Source organism: Acanthaster planci, linkage group LG10, assembly GCF_054643075.1.
Source record: "Acanthaster planci isolate LZ-2023a linkage group LG10, COTS_SCS, whole genome shotgun sequence".
Classification (NCBI taxonomy): domain Eukaryota; kingdom Metazoa; phylum Echinodermata; class Asteroidea; order Valvatida; family Acanthasteridae; genus Acanthaster; species Acanthaster planci.
Window position 1 is genome coordinate 9,994,518 of NC_141786.1, and position 16,997 is coordinate 10,011,514.

The following is a 16,997-nucleotide window of genomic DNA, read 5'->3' on the forward strand; positions in this document are numbered from 1 at the left end:
TTCTGATTATGAATTGGAAAATTCAAATTAGCACAAAAATGGCTCCAAGTAGCAAAGCAAATATTGAAAATAAGGTTAATTGAAATACAAAGGCCCAGTTTCAATGTTTTAATGATATTTGCACCGTCCCTTTTAAGTGTACGGGAATATCTACCTAGCAAGTTATCAATTTTTTAAAGGAACCAGGAAATAGAATTTTTTTTTAATAAATATTTTACTAAAAACCCTTGAAATTGCATCTTTTGGCTTCAATTAAGCTGCATTTTTGGGGGGCAATTTTAACCCAAATTTTGATCCCTTTTTTTCGTTTTTATACTAATGCACATTTGCATGTTCATGAGCAAAACTATGATGTCATCCAAGGCACTGAATCTCAATGTTGCAGAGAAAATTTCTAGATTTTTCTAACCACTGCTATTGCAGATTTTATTTTCTTTGGCAATTTATTGCTGTGTAAGTATAGTTTATGGCAATAATCCAGCAAAAATCCTTTTCACAGAAATGTTCCCAGATAGCAAATTTGGGGTTCACAATTTGAACATCAAAACATGCAACCTGAACCATGTCTTCCTGGATTTAAATCAAAGCAAAAGCGCCCTCACTTGTCCAGAAATGCTTGGTCAAGCTTTAACGTTCAGTTCACGTAACTCAAAAGAGATGCCAAACAATCTTCATGCATGGAAGAAGAGTCCAGAGATACACAAAAAGCAATTCCAAGAAGAATTCATTCCCTTGATCCTTTAACTTACCAGATACTGCTGGAGTTTGCGGCGTTACTTCTGACATAAGGAGAAGAGGGCAAGTTGGTTGAAAGAACAAGTGACACTGAGGGAAATCTGCCCCATTTCGAAGTGGTCTAAAATGAGATGATCACGGGACCGTTACGCTGTAACTCTCATAAGGTATATGGGTCTTTTTTCGTACTTTGGCCCTGGTAAAAAGAGTTCCTGTCAAACCCAGCTTCCAAGTGTGGAATAGGCCTAGTATTTGACCTTATGTAAATAGCCTTATTCTTTCCAACACGTTTTACACAATTTCGCCCTGGAGGGTCAGCGTGCACACAAATCTGTGTGACCCGTGGTCATAGTCTTGAGTTGAACGACTCAATATGGTTTTAGAGACAATGATATTGGTACGTTGTAGGCCTATATCACGCATATAAGATGTGTTCGATTGTCTAACACGGACAATTACCCTGACCTTGGGATGGATCGAGTGTCAAACCCCTGTAAACCCCAGTTAAGTCGTACAGTTGAATCGTGGTTGAACATGCTTTAGCTAGAAATTGGGGTGTTCCAAAACTCTTAGTTCACGATGCAGGAATTAATGAGAAGAAAACATTGTGATTCCTATTCTACAAGTATATTGTGACGTCTCTCATAGGGTAGGGAGCCGTTGTCAAAAACAGTGAGAGTCACTGGACTGACTTTCCCACACACTACTGTTTTATTTTGAAGAATAATTTACATCGTTTCCATATTTACAATAAACAACTGTTCGGCGGCCGGACCAACAGCGTATGTACGGTACGTGTACAGTGGCATGTACATTTACTGTACTACATGTCTTCACGATGACACAAAATTGTTTTTCGCTCGCTTCAATACTTGCAACGGATGTAGTTACGTCAAATCCCGGGATCTGATCCGGATCTGACCCAGCCTTGTGTTTACACTTGCAATTTGATCCCGCACGCGGGATCTAAACCGGATCTGATCCTTCCCGAGAGGAGGATCAGATCCTGGGTCAGGATCTGATCCTGCGCTGCGTTTACCATGGCGAAAGTTCTCCATGCGTTTACGCACGTTTTTGATCCGGATCTGATCCCCCTTGCCGAATCCGATCCTCCTCGCCGGATCAAGTGTAAACGCAGTGATATACTCACGAACGGTCAAGAAGGTTTTTACTTCAAAGGTGCAAACTCGGGAATAATCAAAGCTGACCACTGGAGCTAGTCGTTGTATATACGTTCGTTGCCGCGTCTTAGCCAATGGGAGCACTGGATTGGGCCAGGGGTGGTAATGAATAATTCATACATGTAGAATGTCTATGGAAGAAAAGTCTATGGGGATTTTGTGCACACTTGGTCTTCGCTGACTTAATTTCTGGAGAGCGATAAAGTCTGAGAAATGGGATTTCAAGCTATTCATGGTGACAGACAACGTCTTTAATTTGGTGTCGTGCCTTAGACTAGCACTTACCCCGGCCCATTTTGATCAATATTAAATGATGTTCTGATAAATTTCCAACTTGCCATTAGTCAGTTAAAAGGCAAACACCGTTGACTCCCTAAAAAGCAATATCACAGTTATGTGGAGCACTTCAGAAAAAAAGACAGATACGGAAGAATGGGTACATTTGAGAGCTCAAGGACGTCGGAACGCCGATGGGGTGTCGCGGATAGGCCGCCTTAGTTACTCAAATGTTTTATGAACCAAGCGTGGGCGTCAACTCGAATCATCTGGTCCTCGGTTGCTATGACACCGCCCTCATACTCCGACCCCCAGCCCGGGTACAGAACGTTGCCCTGCCAACTGGCGAAGCCGGGATTGCCTGCCACGGGGCAGATGGCGTGGAGTAGGTTGGCTCCCAACGCAGGAAACGGCTTATCAGATATGCGTTAAGAACGGCGAAGGAAGAACTCTTTCAGATGGGCGTAGGTCACTCACGCAGCAAATCTCTTGGGTAACCCAGCTTCAACAGCAGTTCCTCAATTTTCATGAGTATTATCCCACCAATGCCATGCCCCCTCGCAGTCCTCTCCATGCAAAAGCTCTCGCCGTAAACTGTCTGCAGCCTGTTGGTGACGGGAACAAATCTGACGTGCCCCATCAGGGTTCCTGTACCCCGTGCGTCGTCTGGTTGCCGGATCAAGCCGTAGGGACACGGGACAGGCGTGAGCTGTTGTTTGACGAGCGCTGGTATAAGGTGCGTCTTACAATGCGGCCACTCTTCCTTCAAGATCTTGATGCAAGAAGGGATGAGGTTGGGCACGGTACGCAATGGCCTCAGTGAATACGAACACGCCATTATCCAGTAAAAATCAACTAGAATTAGTGAGAAACAAAAGTGAGCCTAGCAAATGTACTCGCATTTGGGATTTGGTTCCCTGCAGAAACGTTCCCAGGGGCGTATCCAGCAGGGAAGGGGGGACAGAAATTTCTGCGGATTTTGTTTCCAAAGAATGGATGTGTAGGAAAGAACATATTCAGTAAACATTAGCACCAAATTCCAAAGAAAACGACACCAGCAAATCAAAGCAAGCATGTCGGGACCGTAAGGCTTTTGATATTTTTTCTCCCCAACATCATGTTGAGTGAACCCGAAGCCGCATTGGATTTGCCCCGACACCAAAAGGTAGATACGCCGCCGAAGGTTCCCCATTTGCAATTGATAATTAAACAGAAGCCCTGTAGCGTCTTGGAGTTTATATTTTCAAAAAAAGTGAAGATGGCTACCGCACATAACCTCTATATCTTAAGAAGATATACCTGTAATTAGATTACCAAAACCATTGATCAGGAATACTCTCGATGAGAAAATAAATTATAACACCGTGACTAATGGGGGCTAACCACAAAGTCGGTGTAGTCAATTATTCGCTGCGTGTGTGACATAATGGTAAGCGCGGTCAGTGTCTATTGGCTCAATCAGATTATTCGGTATTCAGAGCTCAAACAGTGGGACCAATTACAGGCGTTTAATACGAGCTTGCTTCCGGTCCTCAATTTACTAATTATAAGGAAGGTGACTAATTACGTTTTCGAGGTCACACGTATTCCTGCCTACGGGGGCTGCCAAGAGTACAGAGCTTGACTATCAGTGTAGGAGAAACGGAACAATTCAATAAACGTTCATGTTCCACGCAGCTATCAGAAAATAAAGAATATAATACCAATAAGGGTGTGGCCCTCTTTTAAAAAAGTAAATAATAAACAAGTGAAACCTTAAGGCCAATACTGTGACAAAGTTCAGTTTAATTCAGTTCATTTTATTTCCACTTATACATGTTAAAACAGTGAGTCCACTGACACTTTTATATGAAGCAAGTAATCGATAGTAATTGGAGGAGGACTCCAAAAAGCGGGGCCTGTAAGCCGGGGACCCCCTTGGAATTGTGTACATATAGACTGTGCTAATTACAGTAGCATGATTGTTATGACAAAAGAAGTACTCAATATTTTTAAAAAGTTCGACAACTGATCAATATTGAAGTATTGAGTTTTTTAATGAATACGAATGAATGGGATTGCCGTTAAATTATGCCATTTATTCTTGTGATATTTGCAAAGAAACTTAAGTTGAAAGCGTTTATCGTGAAAACAGCCTAGTACAGCAACCTTGTGTGAGTTGAAATGATTTACTGTAGTTCTAGCAGGGCTTGCTTATCTATATTAAATCTGAGGGCAAGTTCTAGCCACGACTACTTTGGTTAATTATGGTCCGACTAACACTGCCCGAACAATGGATAGTTTAGACTATCTAGTCCACCATTTGGGACCAGGCCAAGGGGAACGGCCACATCGCTGGTTATCAATAGCTGATTTCATTTATCATTACAGAGGGAACCATTCACATGAAAATAACTGCATGCGCATTGTTAAAAAGCAATTGACTACTGGTTGAACTGTACTTCGTGACCGAACTTGGCCCGAACTGGCGCTGTGCCTAGACGGGGCGGATCTAGCTTTCAGGAAACGGGGGGCAGGGGTCGAAGAGCGTACTGAAGGGATGTCCTGCTCGGGGTTTCCAAAAGCACCATGCACCGTTCCCCGATGAAAAGAAAACTTAACTACAGATGGATAGATCCTCGTCCGGGATTTTTTTTTTGGGGGGGGGGCTGGGGGGGTTACACATTTCCCGTCATTTCACTGCTAGTTCCATTTAATCCGCGGATGAACAGGAGGTTGCAACTCCCTCCCCTACCCCCTCTAGATCCGCCTCTCCTGGAGCCTGAGAAAATAATAGGGAACCTACAAAGATTTGGAGGCCTCAAGTGTCGCTGTGTCATAGAGCAAGATGTTTAACGTTTTAGCCTTTTTGAAATTTCATTTTTAACGAAAATCCAACTCTAACTGACTAGACCACAGCTGTGCAGCTCAGCACATTAACGCAAAATTTATCTCAGACAACTAATTTTTTACAAGCATTGCAATATTGGTGCTAGTAACTTGGGGGGAGTTGGGCCAACAGAAGACCAGTTCTGAGGGATTCCGAACACTTCATACCAAAGCCTTTAATTCCATGTTAGTTATTGTCCCCTTGCCTCTGTGCATTTTATTTTAAGCCTCGTTGTCCTCCCATTCAACAAAAACCTCAATTTTAAAACTGTAGTCAGATAAGATTTGAGCAACACGAGGGAGACTACCACCTCAAAAACGAAGGAAGCCACCTCACAAACTGCTGTAATGTAGTCTACGAACCGGCGCAGTTCATACTTGGAGCAAATCAAATATTCATGTTGCAAGTTCGTAAAAGTTTCGCGTTTCGCTGAAGTATGAAATAACAATTAACGCTTTTTCTTTTGTGAATGTCCTTCGACCTTTGTGGTTACCATCCCATCCAGCCTATACCTTCAAATTTAGAGCACATGATGCCACAAAACTCAGACAGTCCTGGAATACTGTCCATGAGCCTAGTGTGCCAAGTGGGTGTAAACACGGTCATGTATTGTTACGTTCAATATTACAAGTACACAAAATTGTTATGTGAGCTTCCATTGTCAAGCAACGCATCTTTTTCACGAGGAAACTAACCGCCTCGAGCAGACGCACCCTCATCAGTGGAAAAGAGTCAGTTTGGCAGGGAGTGTTAATTTGTTGGTAGCGATGCAAAAGTGACGCATGTCTTTTATGGTCGTTTGTGAACCAGCAAAGTGCATTTCCAACCAATGCAGCCTGCGCAGCCTGCGCTGCTGGGAAATTGCGCCCTCTCTTGTTCCAGCTCGAGGTTCATAAATGTTAATGTTGTCACTTCAACAATTCCAGCGCTCTGTTACAGTTAACTTTTCCCCAACATCGTGCACAAAATATGACGTGACGTAACCCAAATTAAAGACATTGGGAAATCAGACTTTAGCGTCCACTCATGTAACCCTGCCGCCGCTAGCTAATTTTCTGGATAGCAACCCGCTAAAAGCTCATTTATGAAATGTTCAACTTCTAACGGTTGAAAGTAAAGCATTTCAGTTGCGCACCTTGTGTTGACCTAGGATTAGATCCCCACTGCATGGGATCGGGACATTTTTCGATTTGCTGTTTCGGTATTTCTCAAACGTAGTTATTCTTTGGGACATTTTCTCTTTTATTATGGGAGAGGGGACTCTCGGGCAGCCCCGTGAAATCCCGTTTACTTTTGGTACCACTGTTACAGCATAATACAAGTTTCAATTTGGTACGTAATAACTCAAGCAATCGCAACCATGGCTGCCAAGTTACAAACAGGGAGGAGAGAAATTGGCAGTTTACAAATCGGGAGAAATAAACTTCCTCTCCCATTGCCCTCTCTTCCCTTTTATCCACTAAGGGAACAACGTCTGAGCCCGTTTTTCGCTATTTATGTGCTCTGTGCCCCGGAGATATTTCACAAAGCAAACACCACTGCTGCCATCAGCAACCTCTTTCTCTGTTGCTATGGCACCGCCCTCGTATTCTGACTCAAGGCCGGGATACAGTACGTTGCCATGCCAACTGACAAAGCAGGGATGCGTTCCCACTGCAACACTTGTTTGGAGGATGTTTGCTCCAAGCGTATGCGCCGGCTTATCTAGCATGGAATAGAAACGGCGAAGATAGTAATCCTTTCGGTGGGCATAGGTAGTCACATGTAACTCCAGGTATCCCAGTCTCCTCAGTAACTCCTCCCTTCTTGCAATAATTAATTCACCAAGACCCCGCCCCCTTTCTGCCTTATCCACACACAAGCTTTCGCCGTAAATTGCCCGCTGTCTGTTAGTGACTGGAATGAGTCGGACGTGGCCAACCAGGGTGCCTTCATCGCGTGCGTCGCCTGCGTCGCCTGCGTGTACGTGTCGGACCAAGCCGTAGGAACAAGGGGCGAGTGCGAGCTCTTGTTTGACGAGCGCCGGTAGAAGGTGCGCCTTGCAATGCGGCCACTCTTCCTTCAAGATCTTGACGCAAGAAGGGATGAGGTTTGGTACGGTGCGCAAAGGTATCAGGGAATATGAACACGCCATTATCCAGTAAAAAATCAACTAGAGGTAGAAACAACAAAACGAAAAGAAGGTATAAGAAAACCGGATAATTATTACTTTAACTGGTACAGTTTCACACTGAAGCTTGACATTTCAATTCAACTGACTTTCCAGATATTTTAGTGCCAGTGACGATGTCACTTTACCCCGTTTCTTTGTTAGGCAAACGATCGGCTATGTCATGGGGTAAGTCGGTATGTCATCATGCCTATGATTGGAGAGCTGGGTTGTCTGCGTAGTACGGAACGCTGCATATTTAAGCTTACTACAGAATAGGTGTCTGACGAGCGCGAATGAGATCTCAATGATTCCCGATTTTGCATTTCTAGGGTACAGTACATGCACAAGGGACCACGAAACCCACTGGCGGCATTTGCATAAAGGTAGATGATGTCACGCGCGCAAAATAGCACACAAAAACAAGCTTGTCGTCACTTTCTAAGCAGATTAAATCACAAATAATAGCTTTCTAATTCGTAAATAATCACCAATCATCAAAGCTCTAAACGTGTTTAGCATGTAAGCGTACAGCAAATAAATGCTTAGTAGTTATCACACTGACGCCCGTGGAACAAAGAATGATGTAATGCGTCTGTGTCCACTCGTCCTTCGACCTCGTTGGGACACAGACGTTCCACATTATTCCATGTTCAATGAGAACGAGCGCGATAACAATTTTTTTTCTTCAGACAAACTTGACAGGTAGTAAACGTGTGACAGGGGCGATTGCACGCAAATGCGCTACCTTTGAATTTACTGTAATTTTTTTTTTCAGCCGTGGGTTTTGCTTTCAGCGTAAAAACAGCACAATGCGCGGAGTTTATAGAACAGCACTTAACGCGGGGTTTGATATGAACCGTGCAATTCAGTTATACAGGATGTCTACTTAAACGTATATCAAGATAAAAATTACTGTAATGGCAAAACTACTTTATATGTGGGGAAGAGAAATGTATCTCCAGAAAGGGCAGCATGTCCTCTTTGCAATGGTATGCATCTTGTGATGTTATTGACACAGATGAGTGAACAAACGCAAGGGCGCTGGAATTGGCACTGACAAATTTGCATATTTGATAAACAAGTTTCAACTTGAGCCACTTTGTTTCAATTTTGGGGTGGAATGGCGTCGTGCACCGTCTCTTTCGTTCGTGTCTGCGTCTGCACGTCTTGCGTTCCGTCTGCACGTTACAAACGACGGTATGGAAACCAGGCTTAATGAAGGAATTTTACGTGCCCCGCGTCACCCCTGCCAGTGGTTCTGGCTAACGTTTTGTGTATATTAAAGTTTACCCGTGTGCACCAACCTTGTGCAGGTACTCTACGGGACTTCCGTCTGAGACCACACTCGTCCTCTTCTAGACCCCACTGCCTTGTGTTGTGAAAACAGGGTGCAAGTCCGGCACAGTCAGGACAATGATTTCGAGACGTTTGTGTTTTTGCCCAGTATGAAAAGACTGTTACCTTCTCAACACCAGGGTGAGCATGCATTTGCTGCTGGGTGACGCATGTTACTGCCGCCACTCCTTAATCGAGCAGTGTCAAGCAGAACATTACCTGCAATGCCTTTGTACACGATTTCATGGACAAAAGCTACATTGAAAGGTCAAGTATAAAAGGTCATGGTCACAGACTCCTCATGGGTGCACTGAACCAATTCAACCAATGTCAAACAGAACATTAGCTGCAATGCCTTTGTAAACGATTTCATGGACATAAATCAACAAAGCTTGGAGCCCCAGGCAACTGGAGTCCTTGAGGCCTCTCAAACAGAAAAACAATTTGTTGTTTGGTCCTTAAGATTTCATTTAATATTCAAATTTAGTAGGTTAACCAATAATTTTTTAATCATCCGCCAAAATCAAACTCACTCCCCCCTCCAAAAAGTGAACGTACATCCCAGTTCTTCTCGGCAGACATTTTTTTTAATGACATCCCTCACCTTTCTTGGGCTCTTCTGGCAACATTTAATCACATTTTTGTCTGCTTTTCTCCCACATGGGTGCCCCTGAATCTACAGAGAGGATTCTGGGTCATAATTACACCATCCCACTATTATACGTCCCACATTCGGACTCCTCTTTTCGAAAGCATCTGTAGGGCTACTTTTTAAGCGCCTCGGCCAAGCGGAGAATTTTCCGTGAATTGGAACAGCGCACCCTCTTTTGTATGGCCGACCGGGATTCAGACGTTACCACAGGTCACGCTGGTGACGTCAATACTACGGAGGCGCATTTAGGAAATTATTGCAAAAAAAACATTGCCCACAATTCGCCCTGGCGGGTTACTCTGGAAATAGTGAAACACGTTAGTACAATATTATCCCCCGAGCAAAAACATGGGCAATCTCTTTTCAGTCATGTCCTAAATATGCTTCCTTTACGTAAAGGCTTTGTGTACATTATGAACTGAATATTATAATTTCACATTCTGACCCGGGAAATAGGGGTGTGGTTATCACAAGATCAAAAAAACTAGTGCGTCCCTAAAAAGTGGGCATACAATTTGGAAAACGTTAAGTGCATCCAAGTTAACGCGGACATTCCTATGTGTCTGGGTGTTCAGTTTCGTGAATACATTCTTGCATTTTTTATTTCTATTTAACGTTAACCGTCTAATTATTTATTTTAGAACAATACACGAAAATTATTTCATAACAGGAAATGTTTAGTTCACATACTCACATCCATCAACTATCGTCGAAGGGAGAGCTCCACACGGCAAATGGAAAGAGTGTGCATTTGTTGTATATTGAAAAAAATACAAATCAGTAAACTAGATCTGAGGGGTTTTCTGTCATCATCTGTGACTAAGGTCCCCGACAAGTTTCACTTCTGAAGTTTGATTAAGCTAGTTAGTCCACGGCTTGACATAGCTCTGCATGTGTACACAAAATACAAGGCTCAATCGCCTTCCAGCGTAGTAATTTTGGTGCTAGTGTTATAGGGCTAATAGGGCCTGCGGAACAACACTGCAAAAACCGGGGTGTTATACATCGGAGTTACCAGAGGAACAAGTCACCACTTTTCACTAGTGTTAAAAGTTTTGGTGTTAATTAAACACTGTTGGTGTAATTTTAATATCATACAGTGCACCGTAACACTTGTGGGTGCATATAGCACCAGCAGTGTTGAAGTAACACATTTCGGTGTGGCCATCCCTAAACACCAACGTGTGTTATTTCAATTATCACAGATTTGGCAGTGAACAGTGTTCAGAGCCTGTAGGCAAATATCCTCCCGCCCCGCGTTTTAGGTTAACACATGGCCCACTTGTGTAATCAACCTTGTTGTACATTTATTCTCTATTTAAGCCTAGGTGTCTGTCAGTACGATAAAAAAAAAACCACCCGAGACCCTAATGTTAAAAGTAACTCTTAGTGGCATTATAATGTGCACAAAAGTATCCGAAACTTCCTTACCAGCTGCTGTAGTCCAGGGGCTGGTTCAAACTTGGGGGGGGGCGAAAGCAAACACGGAGGCGAATTTATGACATCAGATCAAACATGCGCGCACGCCAAGAACTGGCAAAAGTTGCACCCATCTCAACCCAGACGCATTTCGCTGCAAATGTTTCGTGACGTTTGAATTTGCTTGAGTGTCGCGTTCGGACGGAGCGTGAGCCATCTATTTAGATGCGCCATTCGATTGGGATAAACATCTCGTTTCTCAACAACATCAACATTTCTATTTACTCCTGAGAAAAATCGATACTGATCATCCCATCCAATTGTGAAAGTACCGTGACAGTTATGATATCACAGGATGTCATGAAACGCTCAGGGTCGCTAGATAAAATCAACTGTGCATGTGTACGTGAACCAAACAAGTTCTAATGAAGATGAAGCTTCGATCATAAGCGATGCCGTATTAGTAAGCTTTTACGTAGGCCTATAAGCATAGAGCTATTGAACATGGCATAAGTTAATGGCACAGAGGGCACAAGACTGCCGGCCGCACATTCCATTAAGCCACACGAGACACGTCTTACGTCTCCTAACGACGACAACATAGGCCACTATCCGAAAGCCGAGTAGGCCTATTTCAACCACTCTACCCTTCCAAGATTCGACACTTTTTTTTCAAAAGGACTTGATGCACATGCATTTGGCAAGCCAACGGCGCCCCCATTGGTCGCAGAGGTATTTAAAGCGCGCGCATGAACTGCGCAAAAGGTGAGCATAATATCCACCGTTTATTGTTACATCCCATTACACAATGTTTATTTCTGACCTGGATTGTTATTCCACGTACTTTCTGTTGTTCTCCAGGTGAAGCCCAAGTGTAACAGTCTTATTATAGGCCTAGTTGAATTTATAAGGCTCGGGCACTAAAAAAGAATCCACGCCCCCTCCCCGGAAGGAAGGAAAGAAAGACAAAGCAGGCAAAAACAACAACAACAATTTCACACCTCATTTGTATTTATACACAATTATATATACCCCAGACCACAAGGCATCTGCTGTAATTAAAATACCACACAAAAACTAATTCCAGAACCAATCGACTCCAGTCAGAGGCGCAGAATGCTGTTAACATGATGACAGCGGTATGCCTCGATTTTTTTTTTAAAGATGACTCGTTGCAAAAACTTCACAAAGTCATGTGGACCTTCATGGCTTCCTTAATTCACGGTCACGTACACAGCTGTAATCGGTGCAGTTCAGTTATACCGGGAAATTTTGCAAAGGGTAATTTATTAAAGCTCATTTTCCCGTCAGTTTGTACATTAAGCTCGCTCTGACATGGCGCCAACGTCAACATTTCTTCTTTTTTTTACATTTTGTTTTACGAAAACACCAATAAAGTTATTACATGTACTTACCAGCACTAGAAGGCCGACTAGCAAGCTGTGCTGAGTCGAGTGCATGCTGGTCTTACAGGTTAGAGTAGTTGCTTTACGAGAGAAATGAAAATATATTCTCGACAAAGTGACGATTACGGCTTGACGACAAGATTTGCTGCAGGTGAACCTAATTTTTGTGATCCTGATTTTGGAGCTATCGACTCAGGAATTTTGACGCACCAAGTTTCTCCGCTGAAGTGATATTCTCGAGCACACACACTCAAAAGGATCCTTTCCGCAGACAATTTTGACCCGTTCATCAGTTAGCAAAGCTTCGTTGGCGGCCAGTTTTAAGCGTCCTTTCTAACATGTTGAGAAGACAAATAGCGTAATGTAATTCTCTGAAACATGCGATGGCTCGTTGAATTCCGGTTTGGATGACACGTCCCAGCGAAGTTTAGAAGCTGCGACGCTCCTCAGCTTACATGAAAAAAATATAAGCACTCAGTATTCAGTAATCGGAAGCTTTTCTTCCCTTTTCATCAAAACAGACGAGATTGATCCAACGGCGGGCTTATGAGTAATTTGGAAACAAAGCACTTGTGAACTGCGGTTTAGTATTTTCCATTCAAACAAACAGACACTGTCAATTTCCTGTACATTTGGTCACCGGCCAATGCTGTGAGTTTTCGGCGCACTTGAAAAAAAAAAGCGTTACTTTCCTGAATCCTTCAGATTTCTCAGAATGAAAAATCTCAACAAAAACTGGAAGCGAACCGGTGAATCCCTGTTCGCTGAGTATCCAGAGAAAACGCCTTGTGTAGGCGCCTAACTTCCTCGATCACCGCCGTTAACAGTCAGGATATCGCAAGAAGTTCCCCTGTCCATTACATAAAGCCTCACCCTCAAGGTTCGACTCTTCCACTGTTAGACGATCCGGGGCGAGCCCAAACCGGTTCCGCTAACGGTGGTTCCGCACGGACTCATCTCTCCGGCCGTAAGTCGTGAAATTGCTGTGTTGACTGAAGCGGTTCGGCGGCAGTTTATACACCCGCGTAAACCAGCGAATTAAATGGCCTGTGATGATCTGCAGCGTCGTTACTAAGTGCCCGTCGAAACCGACGACTGTCTGGTGCTTTGGTGTCAGAGGAGGCGAATGAGCAAGCAGTAGGGATAAACCCGCTTTGAAGACTGTGGAGCGAGGCAATTAGTAATTTCTTTGCCTTCGATAAAAAGGCGTGTCGGCAAAATTTAACAACCCGCCACAAAAATATGCCAATTACTCAAACCAGAAACAAGTTATATACCCAAAATAAATTGAGCGAAAGTATTCGTCCCTCTGATATCTCCGAAAACAGCGGAACGCACTTTTTCCTTGTACGTTGGCAACAACATCCACGGCATGCATCTACGGACACCTCGATGTGCGTTGAAGTCACCTTTTTCATAGTTCCTTGTTTCCAGAACCTTTTTTCTGTTCAATTAAACTATAAACACAAAATTGTTTGTTTACTTAAATATTTTTGGTTGTCACTCGTAGAAATTATCGTGTTTGTAGCGCTCAGTAAACAAAATGCGTGAAAAATGAATTCATGTTAAGTTGGCACAAGGACCATTTTGTGTTGCTTTGTTTGACATGTCGGGAGAAACTGGAACAGAAGGAAAATCAAGATTTATGGAACACAGAGAGTGCTCCACAAGAATTTTAAGATCGCAGAAAGATCATTCAGTTGCATTGGAGATTCAGGTCGGCCTTGGCGGTGTGCAGAATACCTGACTCGCTGTCATCGGTGTCGGTTTAAATCGTATGTTGAAGACCCTTTTCATTTTGTTCAAGAATAATTTCTCGTTTAGTTCGTTTAGTCTTTTTTTTAAAATTTAACCTACTGAACAAATGTTGATGCCATTGTGACTGTATTTATTTTTGACTTACACTCGCAGCTTCTCGTTGGTGCAATAGCGCAATGGTCGATTTTTGGGATGGATCCTTACGAGCCACATGAAAGCAAGGAAAAATTATTACTCCCTTCATATGCAAAGGCGGACTTTGGCTCACCACTGATTGCTAGGGCAAACTACAGATCTCTAAGCAAGATTGACTATTTTTGTGCGGGGAAACAGAATAGTGTGTGGGGCCTGGGCACGTTTGGGAAAATCAGAAACATAATCTAACACGTCATATCGCCACTGTGAAGCGCCTGCAACGTGACTGGTATCTACAGAACTCACCGAAGTGTACGGGGCCGGCGCGCGTGAATCGCGGCTGAATCTTTGCACCGTGGACCCCCATCTACGCAATTACCAGCCTGGCTGAGAAGGGGGGGGGGACCTGCCAGAGTTTGATGAGATCTACAAACACTCGAACCTACTCCCCAGTGCATGTGGTCTTGGAGTGATGGTAATAAGACATCTGATCGTGGTTTGCTGTATTTAAGAGGAGTGTACTTGGCCGGCTGGTTCGTGTGATATAGGGGGTCATGTCGGTCAGGGTGCTGGTTGTGGGTACTGCAGGTTATCGGGTGGCTGTCGTTAATGTTTGGTGTCGTCGTCGTTTTGTGGTCACCAGCACTGTCATTGTCGTTCACCTCTGGTGTTACATACCCGAGTGTGGGCATTCCTTGGTTTTCGTATTTCACCGCCGCTTTGATGACTCCTTTGAGTGGTCCTCGCCCTGCTGTGGCGTGTCCAGCGAGGAGGGGGCAACTTCCTCTCCCCAAAGGATTTTTTCACTGTTATTTTCAATACATTTATTTGTCAAATTGTTATTCTAATATTTATGCATCAAATTAGCCCCCAATTCCTAAGAAAACAACACCACAAAACAAGAGCCAGGATTTTGGGACCGTAAGGATTTTGATATTTTTTTTCTCCTCCAAGTTCATGTAAAATAAGCCCAAAGCCGCATTCGCTTTTGACTTCCCCCCACACACCAAAAGCTGGATAGGCTACTGTCGTCATGTTGTTTGCGATAGGAAGCCCTTGCCAGTAGGGCCTGAAAATTGATCCCTGGTGGTGCACTTCTGGAACCCTTGAATAAGGAAAAGTAATGTGCAAAGATTTTAGAATTTGTAATATTTTTTTCATTCACTTACTTCTTAAAAAAATTTCAAGTCAGAAAAGGGGCTTTGGAAAATATTTACTAGTACATCAAGTTATAGAAACTGAAAAATCACCTGACCTAAACGAGAAATATCCTGCCAAAAAAAAGACCCATCACTTCCGAATATCTAAAATGCATGAAGATCAGTACAATGCGGCAGTCTCGTTTGCAGATGAACATTTACGGTTTGAAATTTTATGGTAGTCTGTGGGTAAAAGCCAAAATAAAAACAGACCAAAATATTTGGCATACTTTATAATATATAGGGTAATTCTACTTTCAGGAAAAAATTGTAATATTTTATCTAACCTTTGCTGACAACAACTGCGTGATATCAGCTAAACGGAATCTGGAACCCATCAACTGCAGGTATATCTTTGCAACGTTGTACAATCTCGTTTTCACGGAAGCACGGGGAGTAAAAACAAACGTGCATGAACATGCACTGTAAAAAGGCTGGTCAATGTTGGGTTGATATTTTGCCCAATGTTGATAAAAATATCAACTTAGCAACCTTTGGGCAAACTCTTCACAATATTCGGTCAATGTCTGACCAACAGTGACGGAAAATTGACCAACAATATGACAGTTTTAACCAAGGTTGGGCAAATAACAAATGCCCAACACTGCTTAGACCAACGTTTTTTTACAGTGTGTAGACCTAGGTACTACATCGCCGGACGTGAAAAGTCGTTAATGAGATTCATGTTTTTACATTTTGTTTTTTCTTTTTTTTACCCATCTCCAGGTGACTTTTCCTTGATATTATTTGACGAAGACAAAGGTAAAATTCCAACATGAGCATTTCATGGGGTGGTGTCAGTACGGAATTATTCTTCCAAAAATTATTGAACTTGACAGGACGGCTCAATGAAAAATCCCGACAGGCAGACCGCGCGAGGGTTCCAGAAGCTCGCTGCGTGACCTTTTACTTTCCGGCTCAACAATACCTCTTTTGTTCGTCTCCTTTCCTGACATCTGATAGGCACGTAACCCTCGTGTGGAGCTTGCCAATCTCAAAGTTCCATTCCATCTTTTCACACCTTGCACCGGTGTTGACATCTTTTCTTCGATGGGTCCTCGTCACTTCGAGGACTGCTTGTTCATTTCTGAGCCTAACCTTGCTCTGTTGTTATTGCCCGTCGTTTATATTGATGGGCCTTTGGTGGGAGATCTTAAGTTCAAACGTCTGCCGAGAACTCCGAACTAAAGGACCCAGACGGTGACACCTTCGACGTGTCATTCCAGTTAAAAACGATAAATCAACCAAGCTCAGTTTGCTGCGCACACCTGTTGCCTTTAAAACAAGTTTCATTTTTGAATCAAAAACACATCAATATATTGTGGAATGACCGCCAAAAACACAAAAGCGTACCGTTCTGTCGACATTTAAGTGTTGTTCAAAATGGCCAGATTATACACGATAAAACTTGATGCGCGTACGTGATCATGCTTTATTATGCTAGACTAAGGGTGCAGCGGCCATTGACTGGTGTGTCGAGATACACCCGTCCTCATTTTTGTCAGCCTAATTTTGAAGATTTTACTACTGTCAGTCCTCTTCAGGGCTGTCCAAATCAAATGAAGATTTCAGTTTTAGCGGACCAGTGTACATCACTCTGTTTTTCACAGATTTTCTTCACTTCTTTTCGTCCTGAATTTAATTTTGATGGCCGTAGTTGGCCATCGTGTCGCCATCCGTCAAAGGGAATGGTTTTATGGCGACTTCTGGCAACCATGATGCCCAATGGAAGCTGATGATGAGCAGAAATATGCTGTCTCCAGCGGGACACTGATTAACTCCTGAGAGCCAGACCTTTTTTTCCCCTGAATAGTTAATGTGCGTACTGGTAATAACTCAATTGATGGGTTATTAGAGGGAAGTGGGCATCTGAAAGATTT

General features: G+C 43.2%; 2 protein-coding genes across 4 annotated transcripts in view; both read right to left on the reverse strand.

The window, feature by feature from the left end:
- LOC110983893 (adhesion G protein-coupled receptor L4-like) overlaps positions 1-13,045 on the reverse strand; it is a 40,108-nt gene extending 27,063 nt beyond the window's left edge. The window contains exon 1 of one of the 2 annotated variants that reach the window (XM_087142776.1): positions 12,035-13,045. In XM_087142776.1, the coding sequence (XP_086998902.1) occupies positions 12,035-12,079 (45 nt within the window). In that variant the 5' untranslated portion in view covers positions 12,080-13,045. Of the gene's footprint in view, positions 1-749; positions 889-12,034 lie in introns of those variants that run through there. The other variant, XM_087142777.1, reaches the window with a different exon arrangement.
- On the reverse strand, positions 3,591-8,767 carry LOC110983875 (N-alpha-acetyltransferase 80-like). 2 transcript variants are annotated; one of them, XM_022243505.2, is made up of 2 exons: positions 8,675-8,767; positions 3,591-7,213 (listed from the first exon to the last, which is right to left on the reverse strand). In XM_022243505.2, exons 1-2 carry the CDS (start codon positions 8,699-8,701, stop codon positions 6,521-6,523), a joined length of 720 nt encoding a protein of 239 aa, XP_022099197.2. In that variant the 5' UTR covers positions 8,702-8,767; the 3' UTR covers positions 3,591-6,520. The 2 variants fall into 2 exon arrangements, with proteins under 2 accessions (XP_022099197.2, XP_086998973.1); XM_087142847.1 differs by having other exon boundaries at positions 3,593-7,213; positions 8,518-8,762.
- Positions 13,046-16,997: the final 3,952 nt, after the last annotated feature.

Excerpts from the sequence above, each read along its gene's own strand:
- LOC110983875 (XM_022243505.2), bottom strand. The coding sequence starts at position 8,701 with ATGCATGCTCACCCTGGTGTTGAGAAG. Across the intron at positions 7,214-8,674 it reads CTCACCCTGGTGTTGAGAAG|TTGATTTTTTACTGGATAAT; the intron begins GTAACAGTCTTT and ends TTCTACCTCTAG.